The sequence below is a fragment of the Rhinolophus sinicus genome, chromosome 4 (assembly GCF_057876585.1).
Source record: "Rhinolophus sinicus isolate RSI-liver-muscle chromosome 4, RSI-T2T, whole genome shotgun sequence".
NCBI classification, from domain to species: domain Eukaryota; kingdom Metazoa; phylum Chordata; class Mammalia; order Chiroptera; family Rhinolophidae; genus Rhinolophus; species Rhinolophus sinicus.
In genome coordinates, this window is record NC_142504.1 from 46,836,664 (window position 1) to 46,850,032 (window position 13,369).

At 36.3% G+C, this 13,369-nt stretch overlaps 1 protein-coding gene across 1 annotated transcript in view; it reads right to left on the reverse strand.

Moving 5' to 3' along the window:
* The window catches only part of FBXL13 (F-box and leucine rich repeat protein 13), a 226,893-nt gene that overhangs the window by 190,590 nt on the left and 22,934 nt on the right, over nucleotides 1-13,369 (reverse strand). The window contains exons 4-7 of the mRNA XM_019744537.3: nucleotides 8,497-8,564; nucleotides 7,080-7,234; nucleotides 4,967-5,076; nucleotides 2,732-2,899 (exon numbers count right to left, since the gene is read on the reverse strand). Coding sequence (XP_019600096.2) covers nucleotides 2,732-2,899; nucleotides 4,967-5,076; nucleotides 7,080-7,234; nucleotides 8,497-8,564 — 501 coding nt within the window. The remainder of the gene's footprint in view (nucleotides 1-2,731; nucleotides 2,900-4,966; nucleotides 5,077-7,079; nucleotides 7,235-8,496; nucleotides 8,565-13,369) is intronic.

The window sequence follows — 13,369 nt, forward strand, 5'->3', positions numbered from 1 at the left end:
TGGTGCTAATTTGGTACTGGAAGTACCCATGTGCCATTTAATTTAGGTTTTCAGTATGTAGAGGTTTATAGATATGGAAATAAATGTATATGTGTATGTGCTACTTACACCCTCTGGGGGTATCTACGGAGAAAGCATTAGAGAAGCACTGCTCCAATGGTAATGAACACAGTAATGCTCAGATTTGGTTTCCATTATAATTTCCATTAAAAAGGACTGGGGTTGGGGGTGGGGGGGTGGCGGCCAGATGGCTCAGTTGGTTAGAGTGCAAGCTCTTAACAACAAGTTTGCTGGTTTGATTCCCACATGGACCAGTGAACTGCGCCCTCCACAACTAGACTGAAAACAATGGCTTGAGCTTGCAACTCAGCTGCTGGTGGGCGGCGGGTTGGCTCAGTAGTTAGAGCAAAATGCTTGTAACACCAAGGTCGCCGGTTGGAGTCCCACATGGTCCAGTGAGCTGTGCCCTCCACAGCTAGACTGAAAAACAATGACTTGACATCCTGGGAAAACACACTGTTCCCCAATATTCCCCAATAAAAAGTAAATATAAATAAATAAATAAATAAATAAATAAATAAATAAATAAATAAATAAAAGGACTCAGGGAATCTTGAAGAAATAAGTTACCGAGTGGGGCAAGGACAGTACCAGATGAACCTGGGACATCATGCTGTGCTACAAAGTAAGAAAGTGCTCATAGGATGATGGTTGCATGTCAAAAGGACATGGAAGCAACTTGAAAAGACTCCCACTGTCCAAACTGGGACAATTTGAATACCAAAATAAACAGTGATAGCAATGGATTATAATAATGGATTGTAACTCATTGAGTGAAATAGAAAGCTATGAGTCCATGCTGATATAAACAAACAGAATTTTATAAGGAATGGGAATATTTATATAATTTTAAAGTAACTACCCACAAAAAGCATATCAATTATCCTATTTCCCTGAAATAAGACCTAGCCGGGCAATCAGCTCTAATGAGTCTTTTGGAGCAAAAATTAATATAAGACCCGGTCTTATTTGGAGAACCCTGAATTGGGTCTGAGGATTTTCATGGCTGACTGTAAGAGAATGCCCTCGTTTATAGGAAATACACCGATAATATTCAGGGGTGATGGGGTATCATGTCAGCAATTTATCTTCAACTTGTTCAGGAAAAAAGTTCTTTGTACTGCACTTGCAACTTTTATGTAAGCTTGAGATTATTAAAAATAAAAATACTGGGTAAAATGTAAATGGCTGTGTAAAGCAAAAATAAGTTACAGGGTTTATAGAGACATAGAAATAAAATGCATGGCAATAATAGCACAAAGCACAGGACAGAGAAAATGAAAGCACACTCTTGTTAGGTTCTTACATTATATGTGAGGTGATAGAAAACGATTTGAAGGCATAAACGGTGATAAGTTGAAAGTGAATATTGCAAACCCTAGAGCAGCCACTGATAAAGTAAACAAAGAAACATTATCAGTCAAAGGCATAGGAGTTCAAAGACAAACAACAACAATAACAATAATAAAAAAAACAGCTACGTAACTGTAGGAAGGAGAATGATAATGGCTTAGAAGAGCTAAGAATGACATAAAAAAGAGAAATAACTATATGACAAAAACAGAGAAATAATTATAGCAAAAGTGATAGATTTTATTACATAAAGCTTTAAAATTTCTCTCATCTAAGCTCCACAGGCAAAACTGGAAGGAAACATCAAGTATGGGGGGAGGGGGGAGGAAATCTCAAATATATTCCAGGTAAAGGGTTCTTATTACAAATATATTAAGAGCTATTACAAACTAGTAAGAAAATTATAGGAATTCATATTTTAAAAGGAATAAGATATGAGCAGGCAATTTATAAAGAGGATAGAATGGGCAAAAATATCCTTATCCTAACTTGATGCTATACATAAAATACAAGATTAGATATAGATCTTGTTCCCCAAAATAACTTGAGCTCAATTCTGTACATTTAGAACGGTGGATTTAATACATGGGATTTTATAATGTAAAGCTGCCAGAATAAGATGATATTTTACAACTCTTCCACCATTTATCATGCAGACCCAAACAGTAGAAATTACTTATCTATCAAAATAGGACAGACTATATCCAGTAGTTGGAATTATGGCTTATTTTTCAGAGATCAGTTCAATGAATTGTAAGATACAGATAGATGATTCCTGTTTTTATGAATTCACATTCTAAGGAAAAAAGATAATATGCATACATATTTTAACTAATTAAAAGTTGCAATAAGAGAACTCCATTCACATTCCAGAGTGGAGGCATAACATTAAGATTAAAGGATTAGGAATTAGAGATTAAAAGGTTAAGTGTTGGGGTATCTAAAATCTGTTGCACCTTAAATGACAACATATGTTTAAAGGAGGAAGGATGTAATACAGAATTGTACACCTGAAATCTATGTAATTTTACTAACAATTGTCACCCCAATAAGTTTTTTTAAAAAAAGGAGGAAGGAAAAACATTCCTTTCATTATTATTTCCTATAGTTTTAATTTCTTCATATTTGATTTATGTTTATCTTATAGTCAGTCATCCAAGTGAATAACCTCCAAAAAAAATGAGATAGCTCATAGCTAGTTGTAAAAAAATACATTTCTTCAAAATATGGCTTCCATCATTGATGTAAGGTTCATAAAACCACTCTTTAAACAAACATTGTGAAAATAACTAGTTATGATATATAAACTTGTACGAACCTGCAATACTGCTCTTTCCGGTAACAATGAGATGTCACATTGAGGAATCTCACCTACAAGAGGGACCTCAGACAGACTTTGTTCAGAAGAATTGGATTGCTCTTCAGCAGATCTTTTGAATTTTATCTTGTTTCTCCATTTCATCAACTGAAGTTCATGTTTTAACAGCTGCCGTGAAAATAATTTATATTTTCCGTGGAATTTTTATAAGGGTTAAATGAAATGATATATATAAGCACAATGCTTGACATGACAGCAAAAATTAAACATTATTTGTGATTATCATCATCATTACATAAACTATCATTGCCCAGAACATGTTTAATTCTCCAAACCACAAAAGCATTATAGACCATTTCTACTGGTTGTCACACAGCACTGGTACAGACGGCTGTAGGTTGAAGGTGTGGTCCAGCCTCCTCTTTTATAGATGAGGAAGCTGAATGCCACAGAATCAAGGTTGTTGTATGACAGAACTGGTATTCGGGGGCGTGGAAGGACGGTGGTAGGCATGGAAATAAAAAGGAGAGTCAGAAGGAAAGAATTTGGGGATTTGCCTGATTTATCATTACAGGAAGTCCCCATTTTAACTTTTCATACCCTCCTGAAAGCTGCATAATCAAGGAAAAAGCCCTGAGAATAAAGAAATGTTACACACACACACACACACACACCACAATTTTGTTTTAATATATATTATACATATTAGAGCCTAAGGAAGAGCACACGTTGAAGAGCCAGCACATAAAAGTGTTCCCTGCTTCTCCTCTCAGCACATACCTGCCATCCTCACTCCACCGAAGTAAATGCAGGATGATTGTGAGGCCTGGAAATCACATAGCTAGAAGAAAACATTTTCCCAATGTTTTCTAAACACCCAGTTAACTATATAACACACATCCATAATAAAGATAATATTGTTATTTTATATACAATGTACATTATTAGATATTAATGTATATCAACTACCGCGTGCAAACATTATGCTCAGTATATGGGGATGGTTAAGAAAACAATGCTGTCTGCTCTGAGAGATGTTCAGTTAAAGGGGGGTGAAAAAGGGGCAGACTGGTATGTACAGTTACCTATTTCACCATTAGACAATTTATTATCAGACATGAGGGACTGGGGTGAAAACTTTAACTTAGTACACAAAGTGGTAGAAAACACTGAATGAGCAGGCTTAAAACAGTGGTACCCAAAGTACAACTGTGTACCTAGCAAAGCTGAAAATGTAGTCCACAAAAGCCAAATGCTACAGGACATCCTGCAAGAACACCAGTTCAGTACCAGTAGATGATAAACTTCTAGGAGCAAGAACTATGTTTAGGCATCTCCGTATCCACTATGGGCTCTAGCACTGTTTCAAGGACTATGTGAGTAATAAATCTTTTCACGCTCTCTTGGTCCATGTGTAGTATCATCAGTCTCAATATCTGAACCAGTTTGGAAGGGGAAGCATTGATCCTGCCCTCCACAGGGCAACCACAAAACAAAGGGTTTAATTTCTTCCTATTTTTCTCTTTCTGTTTACCCTGACGTTGTATTTTCAAAGAATATCCAATGAAACATTACCTCCTAAATACTGTAACTACAAAAATTTCCAGAAGATTTCTATGTCTAATGCCAGTAGTTACTGTGAACACTCTAAAACATTAAATAATAATATGCTAAAAGCTTAAGCAAACTAGCGATATTTTTAAGTTTGGAGGAGTTTGCCTGAGCCCTCTTTTTCAATTGCTTTAATTCCTAGTGGGTGCCCCAGTTAAGAATGAGCCTTTAAATTCAGCTTATTGTAATATTAAGCTAATTTATTAAATTAAATGTTGAAAAATAATAAATAACAATTTAATCTTATCTAGAAAAAAATCAATTTATTCCATCTTTAGCATTTATTTCTCTATTATAATCATATCAAACTTTCTCTTCCATTTTAGACATGTATATATACTTGCTTAAACAAAAATCTTAGTATCTTTATCAATAAATTTAGACAAAACGTTAAAAGATTTTTCCTTGATGTTCATAGTTGAAGTGAAACAGAATTTATTGGGAAATGTTTTGGGTAGCTGAAGTGAAATTTAAATTATTAAGTTAAAAGAACAAGGACCCCATCAAAAGTACATAGTATTCAGGATTTTAGTATTTTCTACACATAGCATTATTATCTGAGTCAACCTCAATATAACAGCAAAATTCAGTTTCTAAAAAAATTAAGTTTCCAATATACTTTACCAGCTCATCTTGTCTCTTTCTATACGTTTGTCTTGCTTTTTCCCTCCATTTAGTTAGGATGATTATTAGCCTGGCAGAGTAGTATATCTCTTTTATCCGCGATAGTATATCTGAAGAAAATTTATTAGGTTATATATATTTGAAAACGAAGATGTTTGTATATAGTTGAAGATGTTTCCCAAAAAATGTATTTAATATTTTATCATGTTTATAATATGAACCAATGTTGCATCTGATAGTTTTTGTTGGATTTTAATTACATCTGAAATAATTACTTCATAAAGTAGGATAGTACCCCGGAGACTTTACTAACCTGTAAACATCACATTTGCCCTTAGAAATTAAGATGTAATAAAATGTCAAGATATATCATTTCTTTTTTTTTTCACAAGTCTGTTCTTTATAACCAGAATTTCCCAACATATTCATAAGAATACAATAATGAGGTAATATTCTGATTTGGTTAAATGCTCCATGAGTAAATAGATTGCCCCATACATACATATTTTAACCAGGGGTCCAAAATTCAAATACAGGGGCCAGGCCAGGAAGGAGGATGACTAAGGCAGGCCTGGGAATGCCATTAACAGAGGACAGTGGCTTCTTAGCTTCAGCCAATTGCTTCCTCTCAGAAATAAAGGGTCATTTCCCTTATGGTAAAACCTTTGGAGAATCCAGTAGTAGCCAATCAAAAAAAAATGATTCGGGGCGGGCCCAGTGGCTCAGGCGGTTAGAGCTCCATGCTCCTAACTCCTAAGGCTGCCAGTTCGATTCCCATATGAGCCAGTGGGCTCTCAACCACAAGGTTGCCGGTTCAATTCCTCGAGTCCCACAAGGGATGGTGGGCTCTGCCCCCTGCAACTAAGATTGAACACAGCACCTTGAGCTGAGCTGCCGCTGAGCTCCCGGATGGCTCAGTTGGTTGGAGTGCGTCCTCTCAACCACAAGGTTGCCAGTTCAATTCCTCAAGTCCTGCAAGGGATGGTGGGCTCTGCTCCCTGCAACTAAGATTGAACACGGCACCTTGAGCTGAGCTGCTGCTGACCTCCCGAATGGCTCAGTTGGTTGGGGCGCATCCTCTCAACCACAAGGTTGCCGGTTCGACTCCCACAAGGGATGGTGGGCTGTGCCCCCTGCAACTAGCAATGGCAACTGGACCTGGAGCTGAGCTACGCCCTCCACAACTAAGATTGAAAGGACAACAACTTGACTTGGTAAAAAGTCCTGGAAATACACACTGTTCCCCAATAAAGTCCTGTTCCCCTTCCCCAATAAAAATCTTAAAAAAAAAAAAAAAAAAAAGGAAATGATTCTCTGAGCTGCAGCAGACATGAGCAAATCAATATCTGATGAGCTGGATAAAATCTAAGCAAAAAGCTGGAGTTCTCTATCCCTGCTTCTGAGATCACGTATGTACACTGTCCACTCATTACAACTATCAAGGGTTTAAGTAAAAGAAAATTATTTTTCTTTAAGTTTCTTCATGTATCCATTTAATGGAATATTTCTAAAGAATACAGAGCTCTCTAAGAAAAATAATCAATTTTGGTATCTATCTATAATATACTAGCTCTTTATTATGTAAAAAAGCTGATAATAGACCTCTGTTTAGATTTATATTTGTATGTACATCACAAAAAATATATAGGATTTTATTTTAAATATGTCTAATTTCAAAGAAATAAAAACTCTTAGACACAGACAACAGTTTACTGGTTACCATAGGGTAAGGAGGAGTGGGGGATGGTAGAAGAGGGTAAAGGAAGTAAAATATATGGTGATGGAGAAAGAACTAACTCTGGGTAGTGAACACACAGTACAATATATAGATGATGTATTACAGAATCGTACACATGAAACCTATATAATTTTAGTAACCAATGTCACCCCAATAAATTTAATTTAAAATATGCCTGGTTTCTATTACAATAAAATCTTTTGAGACAAATCTCATTCAATATTTTAAATTAGTGACTTTACATTTCATGATAATTTTCTAGACGTAAAAATAATAATAAATTCTCTAGTATAAACTATGCTTAACTACTATTAAGTTACTTGATTCTTTGAATACAGGAATATACAAAATAATTGCTACTATGTAAGGATTTACCTTTAAGTTTTTCTATTTGACCTTTCACATAAGAGTGCCAATGATGAAATACATATTTTTGAAGTCTGAAATTGTCATATTTCATTGCTTTTTCCATTTTTTCAGCCAGAAAGTCATCTTCATATATGCGAGGTTTCGCTATGTCTTTCCAGGTGCTACAAGCAGGAAATATAGAAAATAACATTTTGATGTTATGGCAACACATTACTAAATAAATTGAAAGGGAGAAAAAGTAATAGCTCCTTTATCTTCTCAAAAACCATAGCATAGAAATAAATTGTTAAATTATGTTTATTGCTTTACTTCCAGCCAATCCTTGCATTTCCTTTGAGCTTGCACTTCATTTTCTACATTTTGAAAGCCCAGAGAAGTCTTAAATCCAAAAGTTTTTTCATACCTATTTAGAGGCAAAACTAGACCTGACCCAAACTAATTGTGAATCAAAAGCTCTCTGGGGACTGGCCCGGTGGCTCAGGCGGTTAGAGCTCCATGCTCCTAACTCCGAAGGCTGCAGGTTCGATTCCCGCATGGGCCAGTGGGCTCTCAACCACAAGGTTGCCAGTTCAACTCCTCGAGTCCTACAAGGGATGGTGGGCAGCGCCCCCTGAAACTAAGATTGAACACGGCACCTTGAGCTGAGCTCCCAGATGGCTCAGTTGGTTGGGGTGCATCCTCTCAACCACAAGGTTGCCAGTTCGACTCCCACAAGGGATGGTGGGCTGCGCCCCCTGCAACTAGCAATGGCAACTGGACCTGGAGCTGAGCTGTGCCCTCCACAACTAAGACTGAAAGGACAACAACTTGAAGCTGAACGGCACTCTCCACAACTAAGATTGAAAGGACAACTTGACTTGGAAAAAAGTCCTGGAAGTACACACTGTTCCCCAATAAAGTCCTGTTCCCATCCCCCCTCCCCCCAAAAAAGCTCTCTGTATCTGGCACATGGTTATTTATAGTCTTTCTTCATTTCACTTAGTAAGAACACACACACACTCATATGTATATATGTGTGCATATATGTTCAAATATGTTTGGTTCCAGTGTGCCACCCCAGACACTACTGAAGATGTTATATAATACACAGAATGTGCAGAGTGTCTTTCTAAAATTTAAAAAAAAAAATCTAAATTCCAAAGCATATCTGACTCTAAGGTTTTCAGATAAGGGAATTACAGACCTATATTTTCAATTTTGAAGTTTTATTTCAATAAAATAAAGACAAAGTGATACCTTGCAGAAATAAAGAACATATTTTAACCAAGTAAAAGCCAATTAAATATTAAATAAATAATTAGGTGGTGACATGATTAAATAGATAAAATCAGTACAAGTAGTCAAAAGTGAGTTTTGTCTTGTGGAGACTATCAAGAATAAGAACACAAAGAGGAAGAAATAGTTATAAAAATCACTTTCTTACCAAAAATGGGTTTTTACTAAATGTCCAGTATAAAAAGTACATGCTTTTATCATCAATTCTGAAGTCATCTAAAATAAATAAATAAATGAAATAAATGTTAGAAATAAATGCATTACACAGGCCACCTCTGGGAGTACACAGGAAAATGAGAGAAATGGTTGCATCTGGGGAGCATAACTGGGCAGTAGGGAGATGGGGATAGACTCGAAGACCTACACACCATTTATATATTTTGAAATTTTATTGTGTATTCCTAGTATCTTTTTTTTTTAAGTTACAATCACAGCTTAAAAACTTCCCATTATATTGCACCTACTTTACAGCACTTTAAGGTAAGGACTACGGCATTATTATTGTCAGCTATATTGATAGGCGTATAGAGTTGTGGATCTGCTGGTCACTGCGTCACTATTAAACTGGAAGATTTTTCCTTCTCACGAGTATAAAATGAGATTTTTCTTTTCAAAACAAAAAGCATACAGGAATGCCTCAGTTATGAAGCAGAAATAGAAAAACCACATAAAAGTCTAAACGGGAATATGCTGAAAACGATGCAAATTTATCACTTGCACCTATTCACGATAATATACATTAACACGTGAGAATAGCAGACAATTGCTGAAATTGACTGTATCTTCTGTCCTTTCTTTAATATTATATTGACACATTTATTATGTGCACATAGCTACTGTAAAGTGCTAATGGTGTATGGTTTTTCTTATGTTATTGTCACCCTCTTTACCATATAAATACACAAAAATGTGGTCACATCTATTTGACACAGAGATAAGTTTGGTACAAATCTATACCAACTGCCCAGAATTCTGAATTCTACTTTTCTAAGGCAACCATATTTCACCTTTGCACATTGCTATAAATGCTGTCTTAATAAATACAGCAAACACATGTTAATCATTGATTTATTTTAGGCATACAACAAAGACCCTTGCGTCCTCTGATATTCTGCTTCATGTTTAATGACATTTGGAAATCCTCACTTTTGATGGGAATTACATACAGTTTATACTTGTGGTGAAGGAGAATATAAATCATTGAAGTCATTCTTTACTAAATTCTGATTTTAGGAAGGAAAGGAATCCAGATGAGTGAAGTTTTGGAGATACCATAGCAGGGAAAATAAAACATATTTGAAGTACCTGAAATATATAAATCATGACATTTCATCCCAAAAATCTTTTACTATCTATCTCTAAGCACATTTTCTTCGCAAGTACAATTCTATTATCCTACCTTAGATGATTCATAATTGTTTAACATCATCTAATACCCACTTCATATCCAAATTTCTGGAACTGTTTCCCCTAAATGTCTTATACAGTTAGTTTGCTCAAACTAGGACATAAACAAGGGCATATATTTGCATGGACAACTCAGTTTATGTGAGGAATTTTCCACCTTTGTTTATTAACCATTTCTGTATTTTTCAACACTTAATGACTATAAGAGGCAAGATGGTCCCAGCCTAAATCTGATGAATTCAGTTATCTGAGCATCTGTAATGAATTTGTAAAGAAAAGGTTCTAGAATTCAATTTTGATGGTTTGGTTTTGAATTTGTTTTAACAAGAAGGAGGAGTTTTCTTCTATCTGAAAGAATGACTAGGATGGGAGGAAGGGAGCTGCATGGTATCTCTCAGCGCCACGGACGGGGCCCTGGGCCTTAAGGACACTGTAGGCAAAATGTGGAAGTGTTCTCTCATGAAGCACATATTACAGCATGTGCAACACAAAGTAAGGAAAGGCATTTCCCAGGCTTCCGAACAGCACACACAGCACAGGACCATCAAATGTTACATGACCGTAAATTTTAAAAATTTGAAATGTGAGAAGAATGTTACAAAAATCTAGCATTATGGGGCCGGCCTGGTGGCTCGAGCTCCGTGCTCCTAACTCTGAAGGCTGCTGGTTCGATTCCCACATGGGCCAGTGGGCTCTCAACCACAAGGTTGCCAGTTCAATTCCTCGAGTCCCGCAAGGGATGGCGGGCTGTGCCTCCTGCAACTAGCAATGGCAACTGGACCTGGAGATGAGCTGCGCCCTCCACAGCTAGGACTGAAAGGACACTTGGAAAAAAGTCCTGGAAGTACACACTGTTCCCCAATAAAGTCCTGTTTCCCTTCCCCAATAAAATCTTAAAAAAAAAAAAAAATCTAGCATTATGATGAATTTTGAAATAATACGATCCCTCAAACTAAAATTTTATTAAGAAGTACATCATTATTGCAAAGCTGGTGGAAAAATAAATGGAAAGGTTTAAGTTCTTGTCATACAGTGGTCCTATTTTGGCAGGTAAACAAATGTGGCTTTAGTCTTGAAGTGCAAGTTTGATTAATAGAAGCCTTCAGAAAAGTATCTCCGTCAAACAGTGTGACCACGGGGTATGGTGTGAGTAGAGCAAGGGGTCCAGAGAAAGGAGTGCTATTTTGGCATCTTAAGGATTTGTGAGTAAAGAAGCCTGGGGCGCCACCTCAGACACGGAAGCTCTCAGGAAGGTAAAGGCAAGGTGGTGCTAAGCTCCACCTTCAATTGGCTTCAAGGCTTTGGGACAGAGACATTAAGTGGAATTCTTGAATTCACATGGGGCAGCTTTGGGATTCCCAGAAACAACTGATTGGAATTTTAAGGGGAAACAAATCTCCTATATTATGAAGTTGGGCTGGGGCAGTGAAATTTGGAATGTTACTATCAGCTTGTTCTACTCAAATCGCAGGCTGGTGAGACCTGGGGAAATTTTGTAATAAATGAAAAGATAGTGAAATACAACTAGAAATCATTAACGCTAACTTACAAAAAGATACTGAATATATGGCTCTTTAATAATAATTTGTTCCATTAATTTTTAACTTTGTAAGCTACTGTGCATTTATTATACATGAGAAAATGGATGCATTTAAGTAATACCTACAGAAAAAAATTTTACTTCTATAATATTTGAGGTATCTTGTATAATATTAGGAATCAGGTAAGACCCAAACAAAAAACAAATGTAAATCATTAACTTCATGTTATAATTTTGGGGATTTAGCATATTATAACAATTTTTCTTTTGGTGGGCAATTCCTTTTTTTTCTCGGTTAAGCCTTGAATAAAGAAATTTTATAGTAAATTGTTTTATAGTAAATTGTTTATATTAAATCTCACCATATTTTAAAATACCATGACTTTACTTCATTCACGTGCTTCATTAATAACCCACATAGCATCATTCTAGAATGTTAGCAAAAAAAAGTATGAAGTGTGCTCTAAACTGAATGTGCCCCCAAAATTCTTAGGTTGAAACCTAATCCCCAATGTGATGGTGTTTGGATGTAGGGTCTTTTGGAGATAATTAGGACATGAGGGAGGAGCCCTCATGAATGGGACTTGTGCCCTTACAAAAGGGACCCCAGAGAGCTCCCTTGCCCCTTCTGCCAGATGAGATCAAAGCAAGGAGATGACAGTTTATGAGCCAGGAAGTGTTACCATGCAAAAGGTCCAGCTGCTCACCACACGAAAGCCAAAACTAGAGAGGTAAGGTTGGTGGAAAGAAAAGCAGGTTTTATTCCAAAGTGCCAGCATTAAAAGAAGACAGTGGACTCCCTGTCACAACGACTGCCTTCCTGCTCTTATACCGCCAATGGTTTTATAGACATGCCAGGAGAAGCAGAACAACGCAAGGAGAAGCTGGCCAGGCAACTTCGGGAAAAGGCGCTTCCTAGAGGCTATTCTGATCCAGGGTCAGGAATGAATCCCATACAGCTGCAAAAATCCCATCCCAAGTTACCTGGTCAGGTGTGCACACTGGTCCAAAGTAAACAGAAACATTGAAAACTGGCCTGCATAGTAAATGCACAGCAAACAGAGTCATCAAGTTTTAGGGGAAAGAGAGGGAAGCAAAAAAAAGGAAGAAAAAAAAAAACTTTCAAAAAGTCCCAAGCCAAACCACTGTCAAATCAAATTACATCGGAGGTTTAAATTTCACAAATAGAAGATACAGGGTCACCGTTAGGGAAAAAGCCTCTCACCAGACACCAGATTTTCCCCCACCTTGATCTTGGACTTCCCAGCCTACACAACTCTAAGAAGTAAATGTGTGTTGTTTATAACCACCCAGTCTATGGCATTTTCATTATAACATCCTGAACAGACTAAGACAGGGTTTAGGAATATGTGTTCATGCATAGTCTAATTTAAATCCCTCCAAAATCTGAACTTTTTATTTTTCATAGGCTGAAAAATTTACTAGTAATATATTACAACAACAATAAAAAGAAACCATGCCTTTAATTCAGAAGTGAGCTGTCTGTAACGTACAGTACCATGGCATGATATGAAGGATTAGAGTTTCCACTGTGAGTTATTTTCTTATTTTTTGATCTTCTGCAAATTACTTAAAGACTTTAATGCCAAACAGGCTTTTGTGCATGGAAACACTGCTATTTATATTTTAGTGCTCTATTTAAGAAACACATATTTAAATAAATGCAACTTTGAAAAATTAATATTTCTTAAATATGTAAATGTTTATTACAAGCTTTATTAAATAAAGTCCCCCAAAAACATTTAAATTAAAAACTTACAAAGATGTTCTTTAGAACTCCCAAATGCCACACATAGCAGAGAAACATACATAAATGCCATATCATTAACTAGTAGTATTACTTACTTTACATTTAAACTTATCCTAAAGTAAACAGCATGAATCTAAATCACATCTTCATTATTTCTACACTTCATTACTTTTATTCCTTCCAGGTTACAGTAACAGTTATTTTGATGCGTTCTCAGGACACGGCAATCTACCCAATCTCAAAGATAAAATGAATACTTTTGCAAACCAGCAAGGATGTTGGGTGTGGTTATCAACCAATTGT